The sequence below is a fragment of the Electrophorus electricus genome, chromosome 15 (assembly GCF_041902795.1).
Source record: "Electrophorus electricus isolate QZ-2024a chromosome 15, ASM4190279v1, whole genome shotgun sequence".
In the NCBI taxonomy this organism is placed as follows: domain Eukaryota; kingdom Metazoa; phylum Chordata; class Actinopteri; order Gymnotiformes; family Gymnotidae; genus Electrophorus; species Electrophorus electricus.
This window is the reverse complement of record NC_137511.1, coordinates 17012428-17037224: the sequence shown is the minus strand read 5'-3', so window position 1 is coordinate 17037224 and position 24797 is coordinate 17012428. Positions and strand designations below refer to the sequence as shown.

General features: G+C 38.4%; 1 protein-coding gene across 1 annotated transcript in view; it reads right to left on the bottom strand.

The window, feature by feature from the left end:
- The window catches only part of scn4aa (sodium channel, voltage-gated, type IV, alpha, a), a 28757-nt gene extending 4040 nt beyond the window's left edge, over positions 1 to 24717 (bottom strand). Inside the window, exons 1-21 of the mRNA XM_035533255.2 lie at positions 24388 to 24717; positions 13614 to 13908; positions 13348 to 13466; positions 13049 to 13138; positions 12126 to 12254; positions 11309 to 11400; positions 10618 to 10842; positions 10433 to 10496; positions 10103 to 10244; positions 9810 to 10010; positions 9474 to 9620; positions 8145 to 8259; positions 7314 to 7552; positions 6952 to 7125; positions 6352 to 6708; positions 1949 to 2353; positions 1650 to 1800; positions 1327 to 1481; positions 924 to 1097; positions 688 to 810; positions 278 to 556 (exon numbers count right to left, since the gene is read on the bottom strand). Coding sequence (XP_035389148.2) covers positions 278 to 556; positions 688 to 810; positions 924 to 1097; positions 1327 to 1481; positions 1650 to 1800; positions 1949 to 2353; positions 6352 to 6708; positions 6952 to 7125; positions 7314 to 7552; positions 8145 to 8259; positions 9474 to 9620; positions 9810 to 10010; positions 10103 to 10244; positions 10433 to 10496; positions 10618 to 10842; positions 11309 to 11400; positions 12126 to 12254; positions 13049 to 13138; positions 13348 to 13466; positions 13614 to 13859 — 3627 coding nt within the window. The 5' untranslated portion in view covers positions 13860 to 13908; positions 24388 to 24717. The remainder of the gene's footprint in view (positions 1 to 277; positions 557 to 687; positions 811 to 923; positions 1098 to 1326; positions 1482 to 1649; positions 1801 to 1948; positions 2354 to 6351; positions 6709 to 6951; positions 7126 to 7313; positions 7553 to 8144; positions 8260 to 9473; positions 9621 to 9809; positions 10011 to 10102; positions 10245 to 10432; positions 10497 to 10617; positions 10843 to 11308; positions 11401 to 12125; positions 12255 to 13048; positions 13139 to 13347; positions 13467 to 13613; positions 13909 to 24387) is intronic.
- Positions 24718 to 24797: the final 80 nt, after the last annotated feature.

The window sequence follows — 24797 nt, the reverse complement described above, 5'->3', positions numbered from 1 at the left end:
AATGAAGACAAAAATTACCTCATATCATCTGATGCAAGGAAAAAATGCAAAAAAAATGAAATGTATATCTAAATATTGATTCTTAGATGAACAATAAATGACAGTGTTAGAGTAATTAAATATAATCATCTTATTTTATAATATTTTAAATGGTGAATCCATTCTCTGATCATTTGGACATTTAACAGGAGGTAAGTTTCCAATAGAAATAGAGTGTAATAGAGTCTGTGCACTTGTTTTATTTAATAAGAATCTAATATAACATGAGAAAGCTCACCACTTGTAGCAGGGAGAGGTATCCCATGCCCGCATTGTCATAGTTGACCTTAAGGTTGACCCAGCGCACCTCGTTAGTGTACATTAGTGCCATGCAGTCACTCCGGTTGTTCACTTCCTCCACGGGCAGAATCTCATCTGTGGTGGTGTTAATGCAGCGGTAGAACTTTCCAGCAAACAAATTGACCCCCATAATGCTGAAGATGAGCCAGAACATCAGACACACCAGCAGCACGTTCATGATGGAGGGGATGGCACCAAGCAATGCTCTCACTACCACCTTTATTGAAGACCACAAATACATTATTCAGAGTGTTGTACAGCCAAACACTGTGGGTAAGGCTTACAAGGTACAAGTTACATACACCTACCCACCCACCCATACACACAAACATATATAGAGATTCTTACCTTCATTCCTTCAAATCTGGAAAGGGCACGTAAAGGGCGAAGAGCCCTGATAGTTCTGAGATTTTTGATTGCTCCCAGCTCTTCATAGCCCAACAAACTGGATGTTATGCCCATTATTGATGCCTATAAATAAATTAAGCTATGATGAAGCTAATCCAGCTTTATCACAAATTTTTACCAAATTAATATAAAATAGAGACTCACTAAGAAAAGATATTTTAACATGGTAAACTTACACCAACAATTACAAAGTCGAGCCAGCACCAGGCATCAGTGAAATATCTTTTAAACCCATATGCAACCCACTTAAGTAACATCTCTACTATGAAGACATATGTGAAGACTTTGTCTGCATACTCCAAGATGACCTTAATCACCCTGCGACGCCAAATATAAATGTCCTCAAAGGCCTGAAATAAAAATAGAAATAGAAAAATAGCAATAGAAGCACCCACTGCAAAGATTCTAAAGCATTCTAAAGCATATTATAAGGATATAAGATATATATAAGTACTGTAGCATTAAGTAGAATATAAAAAGAAAAGCTATGTAAGACATCCAGCAGTGTATTGATTAATGTCAATTAATTATACTGTAAATGTGATTGTTCCTGCAATTTGAAATAAGACGCAAACATACCAGAACTCCACTACTGAGGAGAATCATGAATATGATGAAGGTTTCAAAGTAGTCATGCTCCACGATGGTGTAGCAGGTCCTACGTAGGTTCCACCAGATCTTCCCTTTCCCCTGTGTGATGTCCACATCCAGAAAAGGAAATCGCCATATACATTCTAGGACAAGATAGACAGGAGAGACATTTTCTAGCAAAGTTTTTAGATAGCTTTCACTAAGGAACAACCATCCTTGGGTGTGTTTATAGTGCTCACATAGTATGCTTAGATTCAACAAACAATGTTGGGGAGAAAACAAGAGAAAGATGCTGCCACGATACTACTCACTTTCTGTAAAACATGCTTCTGGATCTTTGGACTCTAGTTCCTCTGGCTCCTCTTCTTCTTCTTCTTCTTCTTCCTTGGCCAGGGGATCTTGTTCTGAAGGACTATAGTCCACTGTACTACAAACTGAAGAGTCTTCATCATTAAGAGCATGCTGATCCAAAGACAGAGAGAGGGAGAGGGAGTGAGACAGAGACAGAAATAGTGAGGTAGTGGGTAATCCTTGCAAAGGAGAAGGAAATGAAAGAATATAAGCACAAAGAATGTTAAAGAGATTCAGGAAATGAGTTTGATCCTAGCACCTTCTTTTTGTTTGTGTCCTCTTCATCTGATGAATCCACTAACCCTTCTTCTTCGATCTCTGACTCCCCCTTTACAATGGGTAGATTCAGAGTTGGAGACTCTACACAGTTGGTTATCCCATCTACAATCTTCTCACCATCGAGGTAGTTTAAGGGCAAAGTATCCTTTTTGCCCTCATTGTCTCCTTCTTCTCCTACCACATCATCACTGGGGGGCTTCTTGCCCTGGATCCACAGTACCAGAGCCTGGACTGTGCCAGTGATGAAGATCTTCACCCAGTTTTTTGCCCTACTAATGCGCTCAGAGGCAACCTGGAGGCTGTTAACTTCATCATCTTCTTCAATTGAACTGAGATTGTCGCTGCTGAATGAGCTTAGAAGCAAGGCAAGGAAAAGGTTCAGCATCTGAAAGAACAATAACAAGAGAGCATAGTTCAGAGAATTTCACTTATGAGCATGCAGCCATCCAGATTTGAGCTCTATTGTGCATGTTCTGGTTAGTGACAGACTGGACTTTTCATTAATTCCAAAGCAGCAGAAACATGCCAGCAGCATTTCACAAACTGGCCAGAGTTCACAGGTCCCACAGAAATGAAAACTAATCTTGTTCAATCATAAATGTTATACATAAGGGTATTAGGTTTGTGTCATATGTGTCATGAGCAAGCATTAATAAATATTATATTGTCAACAGACTCATTGGAGAGATAGTATGTTTAGTTTTTAAACTCAGCAAGATCTCATCCCAGTTCCTGTCTCCTGCTTGATCTATAGAACATACAGTAGCATGGGGAGGCTGGTGCAGGACCTAGCTGAGTGAGATTAAAATCAGATATAGAGAAATTGCAGAGAACATGAGTAAAGGTGTAAGCACACTTGCATATTTGAAATGTGGCCTTCAAGGAGGCAGGGACAACTCAGTAGTTAAGACCATGGTATAGTCACCACCATTGTCAAGTTGTCTCTAAGCAAGGCCCTAAACTATCAGTTGCTTAAAATTGAACTCTGTCACAATTGTAAGTTGCTTTAGATAAATGTGTCTACTAAATATATCTTTAGCCAGCTTGCCACTGTGCTTTTTGTTTATCTTTATAAAGGTTAAAGACTATCACAGAATGTGGAGCCACCAGAAGAGAATGCAGTGTGTACACCAGCCTGGAATGACATCCTGTGGTTCCAGACCACTGCTCTAGCAGCAGCAGAAACTTTGGTTACCTCACCATCTGTGTGTACAGCCTCTCTGTGAGCTCTGCCACCTAGGCTATATCTCTGCGATGCTGCATGTTGCTCACTTCCAGCCATTAAGCTATTCCCACTCCCCAAACCACATCACCCCAGGTCTCATATGGCTGATGACTTTGTCACAGACCTTCAGATTGGGGGGTGGGGTGGGGGTTAGTTCACCTGGCAAGTGTGGTGGGAATTCTTGGAGAAACTCAATTGGATGGTTACCTTCACCTCAGTCTACCATCCACAACCCAACAGGCAGCCTCAACCTCTCAGAGGTCATCAGAATCTATCTAGGAAGGTTCTGTAGTGATAAATGGGCAGTGGTAGCTAGGTGGTTATGGTACTTGCTGAGTAATTGGAAAGTGACCAGTTCAAACCCTACCTTGGTTGCCACTGTTGGGTCCCTTAGCAAGGCCCTTAAACCTGAGTTGCTCAGGTTGTTCTCAGTCACAACTATAAGTTGCTTTGGATAAGTGTCATGTAAAGCTTTGCTAAATGTTTACAGTATCTTAGAATGAGCTCTTTATATCCACATAGGGAGTGATTCCTCTTCTGATAGAGACCACCATGTTACATTGCCATGTTTCTACAGCAGCCCATAATGGACAAACTAATCTCTTGCACTAGACAATGTCTTTTGTGTTTTAAAATTGAGACCTTTCCCAGGTGTAAATCACTGATGAGTGACAAATATTTTCAGAGTAACATAAAAGTTGCCTGTTCCCTGCTCTTGCCTGTTCTCTATTTCTTCTCTTCTCTCAAATTACAAAATGTAATTTGTAATTTTTTTAGTAATTTGATTGCTATAGTTAGAACATAGCTATGTGAATAACTTTCACTCTGCGTACAGAGAAAAAAAAACACTCTCTCACAATCAGACTAAACATAAAAAACCATTACTTCACTAATGTTACTTTGTATTAGCATGAAAAGTGGCTACCTACCATTAGGAATAAAATGCTACCACAATGTGGAATAAGTAATAATAATACTTATCTTACATGGAAGCTATAACTTGTTTTTACAGACAAAATTTAAAATATCTATCTACAGTAGCCTCATGATTTAACTTATTACCACTTGATTCATGCATTTTGGACTTGATGGCCAGCATAAGTTCTACTACAAGCTTGGAAAGGGAAGGACATTCAGTATCTTGCAAGTTGCAGCCTCACCACTAGATCTTACATACTGCCAGAGTCTTTATTGTCATTATATGTGAGTATAACAATTTCGTAAGTGTCAGTTAGTTTAGAATGAGGAACCCCATGTCATTACCAGGTAAAGAAAGTCATAATTTATTATTACAGTCTCATTCAATTTATATTGGTTTCCTATTATTAACTTCTTTAGGTAATACAAATTATTAGTTCCCATTATTCCTTAACAGATCTGGCATATCTTGCTGATTTTTTAAAATCATTACAGCCCATAAAGAGTAAAAAAAAAAAAGTGTTGGTGGTAACCCTACTCTCAAAAAGTAAATGTAATTCTACTAATGAAGCATAGAAATTAACTTAAGTAATTAAATTAATTCTACTTAGTACAGGATTACACCCTATCTGATAATTTCAGAAGTAATCCAGACAGTACTGTTTGAAGAACACATGTTTTTGGTCTAGAAAACAGTGTCAAGTTATATAGCCTGATATAACAAGAGATAACATTTTTAAAGATCTTGAAATATAGGCTCTCAGAATTGTTTATTATAAGAATTAGCATGGAGTGGGTTGTTGGCAGCTTCCTGTTGAATTGGGAGCCTTATGGACTTTTCTTGTTGAAGAAGTCTGAGAACATATTAGTAATGAATACTTGAGGAATATAAGCATCATAAATTACATAATCTTTTGTTAACATAGATGCTTTACTTTTGATTACATGACAAGTTTGAACAATGATCCGAACATAACAGTAGGGTATTATCAAAAATAGGATATATAGCTTACTTGGTTATGAAGGTTATCTATTACCACTTTGGCTGGAAATATTGTAAGCGCATGCTACCAGTATAAGATCTAATGACAGAGTCTGTATTTCTCTGAAATTCAAAGCAGATATGAAATCACCAGCAACTTTATAGCTCACTCGGTACAGTCCAATATTTCTGATCTATACAGAAGAGAACAAAAGGAGGGGCTGTACATGAGCCATGCAATTTCTACATACAGCACACCAACACATACCCCATGTCAGTATCTGCACTATTAGCGAGATTATGCAATTATGCATGGAAGTTAAAGGTTTAATTGATGTGTCATGCTGTGTGGAGCAAAGAGTCCTATCAGATCTCCAGCCTCTGCTGCTATGCTTCTCAGCTGTCTGTGTTTGTTCCACACTTGTCACAGCTCTCACTCAAGCTGGGTCTTAGCTCACTGCCAAGGTCAAAACCATTGTTTGCTGCATGAAGTCATATGACTTAAATTAAACATGCACATGGGAAATAGCATTGGTTCTCCAGTAGACAGTGCACATGGAAGCAGTCAGATCAGCATGTATACATGTGTGTGTTTGCATATGATGTGACATAATAAGATCTTTTATTTGATGTTATACTGCACTCTACAGTCAAAACTGTAAGAACCTACCTTAGCAGAAGCAATATATGCCTTATTGTGTATCCTCATCTATCATCTTGATGAAACCAGAATATTCTCATGACATATCTTGGTCAATAGCACAGTGGAACAAATCACTTATTACATAAGGTGTAATATGAACCTCTTTTTATCTCCTTCTGGTGGTATAATCAGAATAAAAAACTCTTACATAGTCCACAGAGCCATTATGGTAAAAAGCTTGAGTTATGCTAATAATTTTGGCTACACTGATGACAGGGAGACAATCACAATGACAGGCTGTTGTGCTAGTTTTCATTTTCTGTTATTGATCTGCTAGGCTTTACAAAAGCTGTTTTACTCATTTATAGCTTGACACTAACAATGAAGGACATGCCCCTATTTTCCTTGACAGCCTATGCTAACCATACATATCATAATGCATAAAGCAGAGACAGGTCAGTGTGAAATTTCACAGGATGAAATTATGGTAAAGCTAAGAAGGTAGGAAAAATTGATCCTACATATGCTTTTGGCTGATTTCCAGATCACTAGCCTACCATCCCATTTTTTGTCCATACACTAAAATTACTGGTGACCATGACAGAGTGTACTTACCACCAGGTTCCCAATGATTATGACCATCATGTAGACGGCGAGGCACATAGGAACTCCGCCCACCTCCATGCAGTCCCACATGGTCTCAATCCACTCGCCACACAAGGCACGGAACACAATCAGGAAGGAGTGGAAGAAGTCATTCATGTGCCAGCGGGGCAGCTCACAGTCATCAGAGATCTTGCACACGTACTCCTTGTAGTTCTTTCCGAACAGCTGAAAGCCCACCAAGGCGAAGATGAAGACGATAATGGCCAGCACAATGGTCAGGTTGCCCAGAGCGCCCACCGAGTTGCAGATTATCTTGATCAGAATGTTGAGCGTGGGCCAGGACTTGGCCAATTTGAAGATACGCAGCTATCTCCAGCGTAGCCAGCAAGGACACAAAAACACACACATATATACATAAATAGAAACAAAGCAAAAAAAACAAACAAACTACTAACAGAGATCCACAGAAAAGATACATACACTCCAATAGCAAGAGACAATAGAAAACACAGAAGACACCTATCACACACAACATCAACTTAATCGCCAGAATAAAAACAGGAACAGAAAGTGTTTTTCTAACATAATGGGCTTCTGATTCAGGCTTACCAAACGTAAGGATCTGAGCACAGACATTCCTTGCATATTGGATAGTCCAAGCTCCAACAGACTGAGACTGACAATGATGCTGTCAAATATGTTCCACGTCTGCTGGAAGTAGTAGTAGGGGTCCAAGGCAATGATCTTCAACACCATTTCAGCCGCAAAGATAGTGGTAAACACCTGATGGCACAAAATAAGTAGTGGCTTAAAAATAAGGTTTGAATTTTTTTTCAACAAACTTGGCTTTAAAAAAGACACTATATAAATTAAAATATTATTATTATCATCATTATTATTTTTGTTTTTATCATTTGCAATTTTTAAAATGAAAATATGGAAAAGCAAGCATTTGACAGTGCAATGCATACCAGGTTTCCTGCACTGAGCAGACTCTGAAAGCTTTCGTTCATGGGGTGGTGCTCTATAGACATGAACAGTGTATTCAATATGATGCAAAGAGTGATAAACAGGTCAGTGAAAGGATCCATCATCACAAAATGGACCCATTTCTTGAGGAACACCCAGGGGCCGCAGCAGTTCCACTTAAAGACGAAGCCAGCGAACTTATACCAGACTGGAGGACAAGGCCTCCGGGCTGCCTCCAGGTCTGAGGAAAGAGTGAGAAAGTTCAGCAAATGCTCAACATTAAACATGTGACTTTTATTCTTTTGTCTCCTCACCATTCACTACGTTTGGAAAATCTAAAAAATACTCATAACATTAATTTATTTACAAACTTCATCAATGTGCTCATACTGAGTCTTACCACAATACTGCAGATTACCCAGTGAAAATAAGAGGACAAATGACACAAGCCACAAGATGAGTCTAAACTCATAACTACAAATGAAATGGTCTGAAGCTGAGCACCACCATGGGTATGGACTTTTGTCACATACAATATGCTCAACCTCTACTTACACTTAAAGGGTGATAACTATACTAATCGCACTACTACTACTACTACTATTACTACTACTACTACTACTAATAACAATAATAATAATAAGAAGAAGAAGAAGAAGAAGAAGAAGAAGAAGAAGAAGAAGAAGAACTGAAAGCATGTGCAATGTATTTTATTAATATGCTAACTTGTCTCCAATAGCCTTTTGTTTAGTGGTGAACGGAGCTAGCGTTAGGAGCACTGCAAGCCTACAAGGACTGTATAAGTAATGGAATCTAATTAGTAATGTATGTACCTTCCAAAGTGAACACACTCATAGTACTGGCAGCCTTATGCTTCAGGCTTGGCTTGTCTACGCTATGCTTGGAGTCCATGGACTTACTGTCTGACCTTTGTTCTTCAGTTGATAACTGTAGAGAAAAATCATACATTGCAGATTGGTGAAACACTCCGCAAAGTATTAAATACTGAAAATTAAAAAAAAAGAACATTTAGCAGGAAATTTATTTATTAATATATTAATGTATTAATATAAAATTCATGCATTAATTTATAATACTAAAGAAATAAATACATTTAGAATACTAAATAAATCAATATAATTTATTTATTACTAGCCCAAACCATATAAAAAGGGAAAAAAAGTTTTTACAGCTATAGCAAGAATGCCATAGAAAACAAAATAAACAAACACCATAGCAAACCTATAGTAAACAAATAAACAAACAAAAACTATAGCAAACTCATAGTAAACCAAACAAACAAATCTGTTAGAAAAACCCTCCAAACGTTTTGTATGAAAAATATTTATAAACATTATTATCATTATCAACACCATATAATAATACTAGCAATATAATATGACCAATTAAAACAGAAATAGGCCTTAAAGGAGCAGGAGACCTTAGATATGCAATGGAATTTTATTTACACCAAAATTAGAAAAATACATACCAGAAGCAAAGGCAACACCAAACCAACATTAAAAACAACCCCATGCCTTGCTTCACATGATGAGCTTTGGAACTCTCATCGCCTCCTTCCTGGAGTCGCGGTTCCCACAGCAAAATGTTTTTCATGCTCGGTTTTCATTTTGTTCCTGGTTTTTCTCCTGGTTCTGTTGGCTCCACCTCATTGTTTAATGCCCCACCTGTCATCTGTTTCACCAATTCCTAGTTTATTTCATCATTAGCTCTGTTATTAAGCCCTTTGTTTTGTATGTATGTTTTCTTTTGAATGTGCTCCCTGTTCCTACCTAGGGGGAGTTTGTTATCATTCTATGGTTTCACTAGTCTGCTCATTGTTGTTCAGTTTTACTGTATGGTTTCTTTTTGGTTAGTTTCCTTCGGGGTTCCATCTAGCTTGTGTGCTGCTCATCTTCATTTGGTAGTATGCCTGTTAGTTCTGGTTCTGTCATTTTAATGAAGAACTTTATGCCCTTATGTCAAGTCCTGCCTGACTCGATGTCATGCTGTTTATCAAATTTACTATAAAGCAGAAGTGAACAAACCAAGCTAAAATCATACATTCCTAAAGTAATTCCTAAACTAAATTCCTAGAAGTTTATATGTGATATGTACAACAATGGACTGGTCACACATGCAGGTCACAAATCCCACTTTACCTTTACACTAGATGGCTCTCTGATATTGGCCAGCGGGAAGGCCTTTCCATTACATTCCTTTATGGCGTCATCCCCATCATCTGTTATCTCTGCCTCTTGGTTTTGAGTTAACTGACTGGCTAAAGATGCCTTCCTCTCATCATTTATCTGCAAATAAACAACAACAACAAAAAAAGAATCTATGACACATCGTTAGCAAGACAGACTAAGAATAATCTAATAAAGAGATGATATGAACAGATATGTACTATGCCATACTGTACAGTCATTCTGCATGTAGTTGTATGTTAATGTCCCTCTAGCACCTCTACCTCTGTGGTGTTGTAGTCACCTGACCTGTTCCTGTTGGATCCTGAGCTGTTCCACTGCTCTCTGAAACTCAGCTTCTTTCTCTTGAGCCTCAGCCAGTGTTGCCTGATTCTGCTCCTCATATGCCATAGCAACTACAGCCAGGATTAGGTTGATAAGATAGAAGGAACCCAGGAATATGACCATGATGAAGAACACCATGTAGCTCTTCCCAGCAGCACGGAGAGTCTAAAGAAAATGTGCATTAGTAACTGCCAGAATTTCCCCCATTATAGTTCATGTTTAGTTTAATGAACCCATAAACTTATACATTGACAGACCATCTGATAGAGGTTCTCCCAGTAGTCTTGAAGCATGAGCCTAAAGAGGCACAGGAAAGTCCAGGCAAAGTTGTCATAGTTTGTGTAGCCGTAGTTTGGGTTCCGCCCAGCCTTCATACACGTATAGCCTTCTGGACACTTTCTGTCAAAACAGCAGCTATATCAAAGCAGCTGAACCTTGATTCTACTCTTAGTTATTATTCTTTAGCCTCATATTACATTATATTACATTGCAAAAAGAAATCATATTCATTTTTATAATGTTACAAATGTTACATTAATTTATCAAATCGAGCATTTAAAAAATCTTCATCTGGATGGTAAACTTACCCAGCATCAGAATTGTTGCCACATAGTAAGGCATCCAAAGCACCATCGAGAAAGTACTGATTTTCTGTAAAAATAAGTATGTAAAATGCACCTGATACACTGTTGAGTAAATTATGTGTGACCAGGAAAGCTGTTTTAGTAACCAAACCAAGAAAGAGCTGTTGAACTCTTGGACCTGAAGTCACCTTCATTTTCAATGTAGGCTGTAAAGTCAAAAGTGGTGTTGTAGGCAGATTCATAATCGAGGGTAACGTTAGAGATGGGCCAGCGAATGCACTTGTGTCGTAGGTTCCCCATGAACAGCTGCATCCCGGCGAGGGTGAACACAGCCAGAGAGAAGACGGTCAGGATCACCACGTCACCCATCTGCTTCATCGACTCGATCAAAGCTCTGACAATAGTTTTCAGTCCTGATGTGAAGAAGAATGAGGGGAAAAAAAGCAAAACCGGAAGAAAATGGGAATCAGGGGGTCATGGGGAGGGCATGTGAAATACTGGGACATGTAAATGAAAGTGGGCGCTCAATATTGGGTTTTACGAGTGAGGACCATGGCTTTAGTCAGTGTGAAGTGAATGCCTAACTCTAAAGGAGGAAAACAAATTGGTCTGGAGTTCAGGGCAGCTGGAGTTCAAGGCAGCTTCTGATTGGTGCTAAAACATGTAGAGAGCCAAAAACTCACAGAGAACAGATGGGAATGATAGGAAATAGATGGGATGATGGGAAATAGAGGGGATGATTGGAAATAGAGGGGCTGATGGCACACAGAATTCGTTATACATTACAGAATGGAGGAGTCTCAGGTCTTTCTCCTAGGCTTTCTCCCTAACCTCCATTTTAAAATGAATTTAAAGCAAAAAGGCAGAAATGGAACATACCAGGAAAAATAGTGATTGTCTTGAGAGCTCGGAGCACACGGAATGTCCTAAGTGCTGACACGTTTCCAAGGTCAATAAACTCTGTGATATACCTGAAAGCAGCAGACACATAAATGTTCACTGAAATCCAACAAAGTAGTGATGAGATACAACTCATCAAACATAGACGACATCCGACAATGAGGCACATTAACACCATATTCTTCCAATTTAAAACAGGGGAAATGAAGTCTAATGTTGGAAATTTGTTACAAATATATGCAGAGACAGAAAGATGCCTTGAAATAATTTGTGCAATCATGCCACTTACTATTTCTAGTGTCCTATAACAAATCTCTAACTCCCTGGTGAGCAACAGTACACATCTTAAATCTAAATTTAGAAATCAATATTGTCCAAAAAAAAAAAGTTTAAAAAACCATGAAGAGCTCAGCACTTTAAAAGTGTGTTGTTTTAGTTGATTTGATTCCACTTAAATGGGGTCGTTGCTGATGTAAATATATCTTTTAATGAATGGTATATTTAGATCTGTCTACAACGTCAGTCAAATGGCAGCATTAGCTGACTAACATCGAGAAGGTGCCTGAAGAGTTTCACTTATGCAAATATCACAAAAGACTGGGTCTGAATTCCCAAGATAAATCAAATCAAATTCAAACTCCAGAGATGAGGTCAGAGCTCTGAAGAGTACACTCACCACAGAGTTTGTGTGCAAAACCCACCTTTACACAAGATTTAAACAGGGTAAGACATATGTATAAGACATATACTTATTCAGGAAAAACTGGGATGAGTTCTGAGTGGGTAAAATACTCACGCCATGGTGACCACCGAGAAATCCAGCCAGTTCCATGGATCACGAAGGAATGTAAAATGTCCAATACAGAAGCCTCTGGATAGGACTTTGACTATTACTTCAAAGGTATATATACCTGTAAAAGTATATCTAGAAGTAGTTGAAAATCAGACATTATTAGTACATTTGTAATCTATGATAATACAATATTAATCATAATGATAAACAAATTTGAAAATCAAGCAAACTGTGTTTCTAGATGCAAAACACAGCTTAGACACAATACCCCTAGTGACCTGAACATTTCTGCAGGAGTAAGTTTACGCCAGTCCTTCATAATATGTGGAAGGTCTTCTGGCATGTTTAATTACAAATTTTCCCCTGGTGTTAAGTGTAAAACCTTACATTTTGCATCTTCTGTTTAAAAAAAGTGAAGATATAAGCAACTACTGCAACCACACAAAATTAAATTGCATAGCATCAAGTTTGTCTGGATCATATTCTCAGGTAACTAACAATGACCAAAAGAGGCAGCAGAGACATCAGCAAAAGATGAGCACTTGAAAAGTTATACAGAATGTCTTAATGACATCTTGTTGCTGCTTCAAAATTCAGTTAAAATCTACTCCAAGCTCAAATAAAACTGGACAGGCAATTTAAAGTGACAGACTGCAATGACTACATTCAATGTTGGATTAGTTTTTAAATAGCATATAATAACATTTTTGCATGTAAAAATTGTTGCAAGTATTCCACATTTTTGATAAGAAAATCACTTAGGTATTAAATTAAAATGCTGCACCTGTTGAAGTGGTGAAAGCTACACCTGGTGAAAAAGTGAAAGCTACAAATGATGAAGTCGTGAAAGCTACACCTGGTGAAATGGTGAATGCTACACCTGTCATTTCTCACTTTCAGTGAAAGATGCAAAGATAAGCACTTACTCCACAATTTTACTCCAGGCAGGAGGGTTGCTTATAGTCATGAATATGCAGTTAGAGAAGATGGTGAACATGATGAAAAAATTAAATGCCTTAATAAAGGGTCAAGGTTAAAAATGAATAGATATAGAGATTAACATTGCCTTAATCTCTCAGTAGGGCTAAACTGTATGGGCTAAAACATAAAACATCACATTACAAAACAAACATGCCATACATTTTGCATCAGTAATGCTAAATATTTAAATGGTGTTTAATAAAGAAAATTAAGCTGTTTTCTGTTGATTATTGAAAAAGGATATGAGTTTACAAAAACCCGAATGGCTCCTCTTCTGATAGGGTTAAACGGACTGAAGATGTACAAAGCTCGTTCTGCATTGAATCTGTTGATTATGTTTCCCTTGCTAATCACAATAAATGTCTGCAAAAATGATAACACAGTTGAATGAACAAATGGAGACCAATGATCTTTTTATAGCATGCCTGTAGCTGTTTTTAACGTCAGTTCAATTCAATTGGCCAGTTTTAGTTTTTTAGGTTTTTTTTCATGCAGAATTCTGACACTGACTTTCTGAGTTTTGTAGAAGGGGTCAAGATCCTCCAGTGGGATGTTGAGCAGGTCCTCTGGTGGGTCTCCATATATCATGGGCAGAGGTTTCCCCGCCTCCAGGTCAATTCTAGGTGTTGACTCCGGCTCCTTCTTCTCTAACGTACAACTTTTCTTCAGCTCAGTGAACGCCTCAATCTCCTCCAGTGAATCTGGGGTGAAGCGGCGAAACATTTCGGGGCGTGCGGAAGAGAACTTGCGAGCCATCTTCGCATCGCGGAAAGATATCACCTCAGAGTGGAATCTCTATCCGAAGCTGAGGGGAGAGCAAGAACAAGCAATTTGTCAGCACATTATATAAAACATGGCTAAAACTGAAATTTGAGAAGAAAGTCAACATTGTTACAAAGAAACATTGCCAAAAACCTACAGAATAAGAAAAGATACAGAATGCTGATGTCATATATGAATTTATTTATGTTTTTATTTTACATCATATTTTTCAAAACAAACAAAATGATCATCAACCTGTTAAACAAATAATCAATTAGACTAATAAAGCAAACCAAAAAAAAAATATATATATATAGCAATTTTCATATTCAAAGCATAGTATCATTCCCAATTTATTATTAAGCTGAGAAACTACAAATGCCAAGAGCAACAAATGTCCTTTCAGGTTTTTGTAATGGTCAGCTTAATAATCACGATGGCTATGATCAGTGGTAAAGAAAGCTACTTCACTCAATGAAGACAAATAATATAGTCAGTGATATTAGTGTTTGGCCAACACTAATATGTGTGATTTTAAATTTTTTTTACTTAACCTGTAAATACCAAAAAGAGTTTATTTCAATATTATCAGTGTAATTAGATGAATGTTGTTATTTGGAGTATTGTTTACAAAGAAATATCAAAATTAACCTAGAAAAATGGTATTATTGTTATGCCACCCTTTTCCCCGATTCGCTACAACTCTCAGAATTCCAACTATAACCTGGAGGAACACCAAACCAATCCGCACCATCTCACACGTTGCTTATCACTGGGCTATTAACTACACTATTAACTCTCTTCAGTTTCTATACCATTGTTTTTATCTTAGGCCTTTTAGATTTGTCTGCATGTATGCATGATTTACTGGTTTTTGTCTTGGACTGTTCTATGACACTGTTTTTGATGCTCCCTGGTGTTGGTATTGTTCTGGGTCTGACCCTCACACATCTTTTTACTATACTTTGGATTGTCCCTCTCAAAATAAAACTCCAATCTGGAGGATTCTTAAATATTACTATTGTGTATTATTGCCATATTTCCTTAGGGCACATGCTGGAAAAGATGAAGACCAGTATTTATACACTGTGATGTACCAGATGTGGTGATCAAATGCAGTGACTGTATTTAAAGGGGCGTGGAGCCTGTTGGTAATATAACATCTCCATATTGCATTTAGCTGTCAGGCCTCCAACACAAGCACTCCGCTCTGCCACACAACTGTAGGAATGCCTGACTATGGGGCTAAAGGAGGACCCACTACAGTATTAGGGACAAACAGTAATCTAGGAGACAACAGAACTCAACCTCATGGCACAGATGGGGCTTGCTTGTAAGACTTGTAATGCCCCTTTGATTTGACAGCCATTGGAACTTATTTTTATTAGCTCATGATGCCTAGCTCCACCCTGTTTCTGTCCCAATCCCATGATTCAGCACTATCTGAAGTAAATAAAAAGCTACAAACTATAAAACTATAAAAATGTAGAAGTTAAAGAACCATAGCTGTGAGGTACCTTTGTAACATATAGCCACTGGCACCAGCCTGGCCCCTCTGAAGTTCAAATATCAGCACAGTGTAGCATGATGGCTTGGTGGTTAGCATGTTTTCCTCTCAGGGTTTTGGGATTTGGTTTTGAGTTCCTATCTGGTTGGAGTTTCCATGTTCTCCCTGTGTCTGTGTGGGTTGCCTCTGGAGTCTCTGGTTTCCTCCCACAGCCCAAAAACATGGAGGTTAAGTTGATTAGATATTCTAAATTGTCCTGTATGAATGCGACCTGTGTGTAAGTATATATAGATATGTATAGATATATGTGAATGTGTGCAAGTATGTCCAGTGATGGTTGGAGCTCTGTCCTGGTCTTAACCTCCTCCCATTTCCCTGCACCCAGTGCAGTGCCCCAGGGGGATATGGTTTCTGAGAGTACTCTGTGCACAAATTGGCTGCGACTTCTCATTGGTGTGTGAGTGATTGTAAAAGCTGATATCTCTGTGTAAAAAAAAAATGACTTTGAGTATGAGAAAAGTGCTATGTAAATAGTAATAAATAGCTGGCAACTGCAACAGTCAGGTATTTATTGTGTTCCATTAAGTGTGCTAACTACATCTTTTACATTTCAGCATACTCTTGAGGTCCAAGGGAATATTTCCAGATAATGTGCATTGGAGTCGAATATGTGTTTATGGCAAACTTACCAAAGTGTAATTTCTGCTGTAGAATTTAAAAAACATGAGCTGTAAATACTGGCATGAGGTTGTCTTCCTTCCAAGACTCATTCAATTATCCCTATCCAACCCTTCTGTAACACCCCTTGATGAAATCTTTGACCATAGAGACCAATATAAAGTGTTGATATATTGCTGTAGGGCAGGACAGGCTGCATAACACACATATGTCACACTCTCCTGAGGTTCATAAACCTGCTAGGCCCTTCATGGCTACTGCAGCTGAGGTTACCTGGCACTTACAACCACTTCACATTAAAGATATTTGTGTTAACAGTCCATTAAAAACAAATGGAGCCTATGCTACTGCTGAAACTGTATAACTTGACAGCTCGATGGTTTCCACATTATATGTGCATTGTGCGTGAGTACTGGAGATTTCTTGACTAAAACATTGCAGCTGTTCGGATGTCAACACTGTAGTACAGCATTGTTACAATCCAGTTTTGACTCTGTTTGGCTTCAGTTACATTCAGGAGTGTAATAATGAACAAAAACAAAATATTTTACTGCTATTTCTGTCTGCAAAAAGTTAGAGTTTCTGACTGAATAAAGTTACTAAAATGTAGCATCATACTCTAATATTTTGAAATTCATAGCCATTCTTTGATGGCAAAAGAACAAATATTTCACATTACATTGCATCTTTTGGGGAGGACACAGCATATTTAGTCAAGTAAAGAATAGAAAAGAATGATGGTAAAAAGAAAATCTTAGCAGAACGGTTTTCATGTATAAAAGAAAATGCAGCAAGTTATTCCTGGAGAGAGTCTGTTTAGAAGGGTTTCACTGAGACAGTGACAGTTTCATGCGCACGTGTACGACCTGGAATCTGGGGTCCGAAGGCACACCGAAGCCACCGTCCACACCCAAACGAGAACTGAGGGACCAGGGTGCCAACACACTTGCTATCCGGTACCCACACAAAACCCCCACAGACATCACATACATCTACAAGCAGATACAGAGGCCATGAGCCATTATGGCAGGGAGTCAGATTACAGCAGCCCCAAAACCAGTGACACCTTATACAAAGGTATGGGCATTGCCGCCAACCTCCCATCTGAACCAACCCACTACACCACTGAGTATCATTAAAAAAGCCCACTGATTCTTCCTTGACAAGCTCCCATTCTATCATCTTCGTCACTGCTAGCTGGAAATGTGCAATGCAATTCTCTGGCTTCTTGTGCCTCTCCCACTCTCAGTGTGTCAAAGATCACAAGTCTCAAGCCATTTTCCCACCGCTATTAGACTTCACCACGCCATTCTTGGAAGCACCATTAAGAAGGCATCTAGATTCTCTTCACAGCACAGGACAGGAAGTCCCAATGGTGACCTCATTCTCTGTTTTAAAATATGCATGCCAATGGCTTAATATCTTCAAAGTTTTATTGGAGGCAATTCTGTATATTGAGCACATGGAGACTAATGGCATTATTCTAGTATATTCATCAAATAAAACCCTGTGCTAATTATTCTGCTCATGGCAAACATCTAAGAATTTTAGATTTTGTGTGGATGGTCTTAAAGGAAAGTCCTTAATTATAATGGTGGGAAGAGTTGCCAGGTTTTTGAGATGTTTTCCCAGTCTGCTTTAGATGAATCCCATCTAAAATCACAGATAACAGCATGTGCTGTTATTCACAACAATAATGAAGTCAGAACAAAATGATGACATATTAATATTTAGAACTGTATTGATTTGGACTATACAAATTATAATGTTTGATATCAAGCACCCCAGACAAACATTTTACTCATATCACACTATTAAACTAAACAGAAAACCTTTGGATGTTCTTCTTGAGAAAATACAAAGGAAGAAAGGATCTCCTTTCACTGACATACAACTTCAAAAATCCATTATTGTCCACTATTGTCCATTATTCTTAATTTCCACTTCAAATAAACATCCATTATTTCTGCCTATGTGCCTCTGTTCTAAGTGTATGAACAAGAGAGCATAAACAATAGTCTTATTTCTGTGCCCAGGTGACATTAGACAGAAGGTTTCCTTGCCCATTTTCTCATGGGATCGTATGCTATGCCTCTATTTGCCCTCTCACAGTTCTGTCAACTCAGTTCAACAATGCCCTCTTGCCTTTTTAGGGAACTACCAAAACAAATAACCTCTCCCGCCCAGATCATTAGTAGTATAAAGATGACAATGCACAGTGAGTGGTAACTGACATTCAGATGTTAGTATAATTATACAGTTTCTATAAATCCATGGGGATGGCAAAACTCAATTATTGTGAGCAGCTCAGATAAAATCATATAAGTGTTGAAAAAATCTTCATGTTGCACATATACACAACTATATTAGACACTGTCTCAAATATAAGTTTACCAATATCACGCAGACTTATAATGCATAACTGCTGCACTAGAAATGACACAGAAAAGTCCATGTTTTTCATAACCATTTTTAAATGAATGACTGGAACTGGCTGGAGCTATAATAATAATAATAATAATAATAATAATAATAATAATAATAATAATAATAATAATTTAAAAGCAAATCATAACATTCATGGCTTACCATGTTTTGTCTGTGGGTGCTTGAAAAAAAATATTTTTCTCTGTCTAGATGTCAGCCCTGAAATAGCAGTTCCTTCCTGAACATGTATCCAGATGACTGAGAAGTTAGAAACTTCACCTATTCTAACATTAGATCATGTGTCACTGCCAGTAAACAGATGGTAACCAGACGGTCTGGTTTCTGGACATTGTATTTTACTTTGGAATGAAATACAGTACTATATGTTTAGTTGTGATAGAAACATCTCATCTTTTAGCAGAAATTCTGACCTAAAGTTTGAATGCCCAAATAATCTGTTCTAGCCTTGTTGTATGTTAGCTAAGAGTTTTAAGATAGCTAAAGCTCATTTTACACCAGTATTTTTATTGTGACTGTATGCACATAGATTACTGCAGTGAGTTACATCTGCCATCAAACAGCAAGCATCGCAGAGTAGCTGTGAATCTGCGCACTGCTTCTGATGTAAAATGGGCTCAAGGGTTTAGGCTAGGTAGGGGTTCTAAACTGGGTTGTGACTGCTAACAAGGTTTTAACCATGACATTAAAGTGAAGACATCTACTTTAACATATGTCATCTACAATGTATTTTAATGAGTGAATTTGAGTCTGTTCATTCTGTCCCCCTATGCGGGACCAGGGTTAAAGCCCCTCTGGACAAATACTCTATTCCATAACAATAAGAGTCCTTGGGCAAAACTCCTAACACAACATTTGCCTACCCAATAAGATACTTGAAATTGTTACTCTGGATAAGAGTGTTTGACAAATGTGTAAAACATAACTGAACTTACACTGGAAGGGTACAAGCTATTATTTGTATGATCTCACATAATGTAGTAATAGAAACATGGTGTAATGCCAAGAAATCCTGAAAATCAGTAATCTAAAATGCATAATATGTGTATTTGAGCATTTATATATGTATATCCAAAGAATATTCCAGGTATATATATATTGTAGTGTATTGTAGTAAAAGACGTAGTCAAAGTCATGGACACATGATGTACCCATGTATACTTTTCTGAAAACCAATTGAAAATGCCATTTTAACAAGGCAGATGCACAATTCACATGTAGGAATCTAGTATAATACAGATTACAATACACACTTTGGCCACTGCACATGTATAATTATGTCTAACTTGTTATTACATTCCTCTTGTGTTAGACTAAAGCCTAAAAGTCATTTATTTGGAGTGTAGGTAAAGTTGATTATAAGGAGATTATTTTTGTCTCATTCATGCTGTAACCCACCCACAAAGTGACTTTATTTGTTTTATTAATAAAAAAAATAGTATTTATATTCAGACACATTCCCCAGGCAAACAGTCTGTTCGCAGTGTGTAGGTCAGAGAACTGTACTGCAGTGTGTAGGTCAGAGAACTGTACTGCAGTGTGTAGGTCAGAGAACTGTACTGCAGTGTGTAGATCAGAGAACTGTACTGCAGTGTGTAGGTCAGAGAACTGTACTGCAGTGTGTAGGTCAGAGAACTGTACTGCAGTGTGTAGATCAGAGAAGTACTGTACTTCTTCTCCTTCTAGGTCACATGCATATGCAGTTTAACACCATGAGAGCAGAAAGGTCAGGTGGCTGCTCATAGGAACTTGCATCCAGTGCGTAAACTACATTCACTGTATTTACTTCATAAAGACCTGCATATTGTGTCTGAATATATTATTTCTTTATTTCAGTCTGTATTGGATTTGCAAGTGAGAGAGGCATCAAAAGAGGGTGTGTGGAAATCCGTCATGAAGCTGTAATGGACCAAGCATTACTGGACATTACAGCGCTGGTCTCAACTGACACAAAAACCTCTGCTAACCAGCGGCATCACAGTAAGACTGTTCCATAGGGGGAAATCAACATTATATATGGGACTCTCACATATAGTCTCAAACACAATTCTGCGCAACAATAATAGAACCCGAGCTGCAGCTCATTTTTTTGTTATCTTCCTGAATGGCCATTCACGCTGTCCTCTTTGATTTATACACAATTGAAAATTTGTATTAAGCTCTAAAATAATAGTTACCAAATTGAAACTATACTGCTGTCTTTGGTGTGTGTGTGTAGTTGAGGTGGACTAAGAGTACTCCACAGCTGAAAAAACCCATGAGAGAGAAATAAAAATTAATTTAAAATCAGAACCCTGGACATCCCTAGATGACAGATAGTGATACTAGACCCTGTAGATGAATTTTTCAGTCGCCATATTCCTACATGTCACCACTGGGTTACACATGGACAAAAGCGACATCGCAAAAAAATGAGCCCAACCCTCAGAGAATCACTATCATCTCTGTTTGAGAATTTTTAGGCCTTGTTAAGGCACTATACAAACTTCATGGGTTTACCTTCTGTATGATCTATATGATATGATCTATAGCTATATGATCTTCTATATGATCAAGGGGCAGGGGTACTGGAATAGTAATCAGAAGGTTGCTGGTTCAAGTACCACCATTGTCAAGTCAACACTGTTGGGCTGAGAAGCAGTGTGACTAATGGTTGCATAAAGAGTGTGTACATGACTGACTAATTGTGGTGACTGAGAATTCTGAACTTATAAAAAATGGTCATAAACCAAATATCACCATTAAAAGAAAGCCAAATCCCATACATTTTAGAAACCCTGACCAGACACATATTTATATCCATGAAAAAGAGGATGTATGGTACCCTAACTTTGCACAGCCCATGAAAGAGCTCTGGGGACCAGGAGCCATTGGGGACTGTTGAGAGATCAGAAAGAGGGCATTGTAACCTTTGTGTACTTTATTACAATTTTGAATATCTCTGCATCTCATACACTGTAGTGCAGCTTGGATTGGTCACCCAGTTACGGTTAATGCTCTTTCTGTGTTTCAAACTTCTATGAATGAAGTACTATGTCATATGATTGATCAGTGTGTTGTTGTCTACATGGATGATAGTTTGGTAAACTCACATTTATTGGAAGATCACCAACAATGTATTTGAAAAATCCCCCAATGACTGTTCATCAATTAAACATCATACAGTCATACATAGAATTTCAGAGATTTTTGGGTTTTGCAAATGTTTTAGTTCAGTAGTGGGACCTTTCACCTTTTTGTTATGAGGCAAGTATAGGAATTTACAGTGAAATGAGGACATCAGTGTAGCATTTGAGCCCTTAAATAAAAAAAAAAAATTCTGCTCCCATTCTGAAACACCCAGATCCTGTAACACAGCGAATAATCCCATAAAGAGGGGATGCATGAGTCCCAAAAGTGTATTTGGGGAGTGTGGGTAAACCCCAAAACAAGAGAGATAATATTACCCACCTGGTGCAGGATTCAAACTGGGAAGCAGGTACCTCATACACCAGGGCAAACCCACTTAGATACAGTGGTGGTAAAGTGGTTGTACACATGAGAGGTGTGTTGAAGACAACGGGCCATGATTACTTATCCAGGCACAATGACTTTATAGGCACAACTGCTTCTCCCCAAGAAAGGAAAAGGATGAATCAAGAGCTCCTTTGACACACCAAACTGGGAACCAACAGGATGGTAAAGCAGAGCTCTAACAGCTGAACTATGGAGGATGGCGCAGCACTAGCAATGGCTCCTTCCTCTGAAGCCAAAATGGGAAGAAAGGCAGAAAAAGGAAACTTCACCCCAGGAAATCAAAAAATAATAAAGGGGGATAAAGCCCCCCACAGAAAAATTGGAAAGAGCACTTAGAGAATACTAATTACTGCCAAAAAATTTACCATGGTACACACACCAAGGATTCATAAAGGGTAGCATTTGCAAAGCCATTATACAGTATTAGGAAGTGGCCACCTGTAGACAATCACGCTGCTTATTGCTAATTAATTTGCAGTGCATGGTCTCCCTCTGGTGGCACCAGGCCAGTGCTGCAGGCAGCCTGTTACAGATCCATCTTTACTGTATGTGGTTAAAGTAGATGCTTCAGTTTCAGGAGCTGGGAAATTCTATCTCAAAGATCTTGTTCTAAGCTTCACCTTTTTCTTTTCCTATAAGCTGTTGAAGTACTGCTGAAAGTCATTATGATGTGAGAAATGCAAATGTTGCTATGAAGAATGGAGACATTGGCTGGAGCGTTTTCTTTATCCATTTTTTGTATAGACATACCATAGACAAGCACTTTAGTTCCTTTTTCCACTCATTTCAATTTACCAGTCATAATTCTGCATACTAGTCATCAGGTAACCACGGTGTTAAATACATCATCCACACAACACAAGACTGCCCAAGAGGCAGTCACAAGAGGCATAGCAGCTATGAAACCATTTTGACATGTGCTAGTAACTTGACTATTAAACTGTCTTCTCTGCAGGCCTTTCCAGCCTTCCTGCTGCATCAAATGTTCTCTCCCAAATGCAGCACCTCCGCTGACTTGGTGCATGGGTCATATGGGTCCTGCTCCAAACCAAGTAATGGCTTATATCTATGTGGCTATGCTGTGTGTACAATGCCAGTTGTAGTTGCCGAAGCCCTTTCTCTGCTCTACTCCTTGACTCAAGCTGCCAAGCTGGTTGCTTTGATTCACACGTGCACCTTGTTCAAGGACAAGTCTGTCACAATTTACACACATAGCTGTGCATTAGCATTGCTCATGGATTCAAATGAGTCTGGTCACAAAGAGGGTTTAAGGCAGCAGACATTACATTCTACTCTCATTGCAGAATTGTTCAGGCTTGTATGCATCTTGGTCATTTAGCAATTGCCAAGATAAAACGACATGACACTCCCAACTGTGTGCAATGAAGCAGGGGGTAGCTATTTAGCTGATTCAACAGCGGAGCATGCTGGCAAAGAGAACTCAGGCTGTGTAACATGGAGCGATCATGAGGCAGATGCATAGTCCAGAGTCCAGGAGGTCAGGAGGTGCGGCCGCTTTCAGCGGCGGTGGATCTGGGAGGTGTGGTAATGCACAGATGCACAGAGTCCCCTCACGCATGCAAGGTTCAACAATCGGACTCATTTGTTCAGCAAGCAAAAATGCTTGCTTCATCTTGACCATCCTGCTATGATGTCTAGCAAATGCATTGTAATCAGCCCAGAAAATGTAAAAAAAAAATGTATCAGAAATCATTACCCCTAGTCTTCCCATCTTAGCAATTATTTCGCAGGAGTGCATGCAAGTGAACAGAGGTGCCAGTAGCAAAGTAGAAATGTGCAAAAGCTTTATAATTTGGCAATGGAGGTGTGGTCAAATATTACCTGCAGAGCAGAGAGCCTTGATCTAGCAGGAGATTAAAATAGGGCACACCTGTGTCTAGTTTTGTTTATCCTACACTCTTTGTTTCTCCAGTAGGTTACCAGACACTAAGGAGAGAGTATTGCTAAGTCAAGTTCCATAAAATAATTTAAGTCATAGTTTAACCTGAAACTTGTGCTTCCTGGTTGATTTCTTATTTTGTTTTGTTTATACTGCCATTGATAAATAGAGCGCCAAACAATCTCCTCTCAACCAAATGTCTCTGAGCAAACATTTCACACTTTAGATAAGTAACACTACACAAGTGCTGTATATCTTTTGAAGTGCAGCTTGTTTTTATGTGCAGTAACATCTCTTGCCTCTCAGGTTATATATGGAAAAAAAGACAGATGTATACAAGTGTGAGCAGAGTGCATCATCTTCTAGATTAGATGAAGTTATATTGTCTACATGGATAGCAAAAGCAAGTGGAAAAAACAAAGATAGATGTGTTAGTAAATGTTCTGATGAGAGCTGGCATAAAAAGAATGACCTACCTCAAGATGCAGAAGATCAATGTTGCAGACTAGCAATAGCCCAGAGATAGAATAGCAATACTCCACAACCAGTAGAGAGCATTAGTATTGCAAACTCAATGCTAAGTTTTTGGGTTTTTGGTTTTTTTTGCTTCCTCTAAAAAAGTGTAAAAAAAAATGGATTTACACTATAAAATAAAGAAAAGTACTTGTATTCAAGCTTAAAGACACAGGATTACTTCTAATTATATATTAATCTAAGAACAGCATCTAGAGAGTCACTGCAGTGAGGTAACAAGATTCGATTTCTGGTATACGACACCCAGCAGAACTGCACACTAAAGCGTCATCACGGTCCACCCTCTCCTCCTCGGCGAGAGAAGACTTACCATTGGTAAAGCCTCCTATTCTTGATTTCACTCATAGCAATG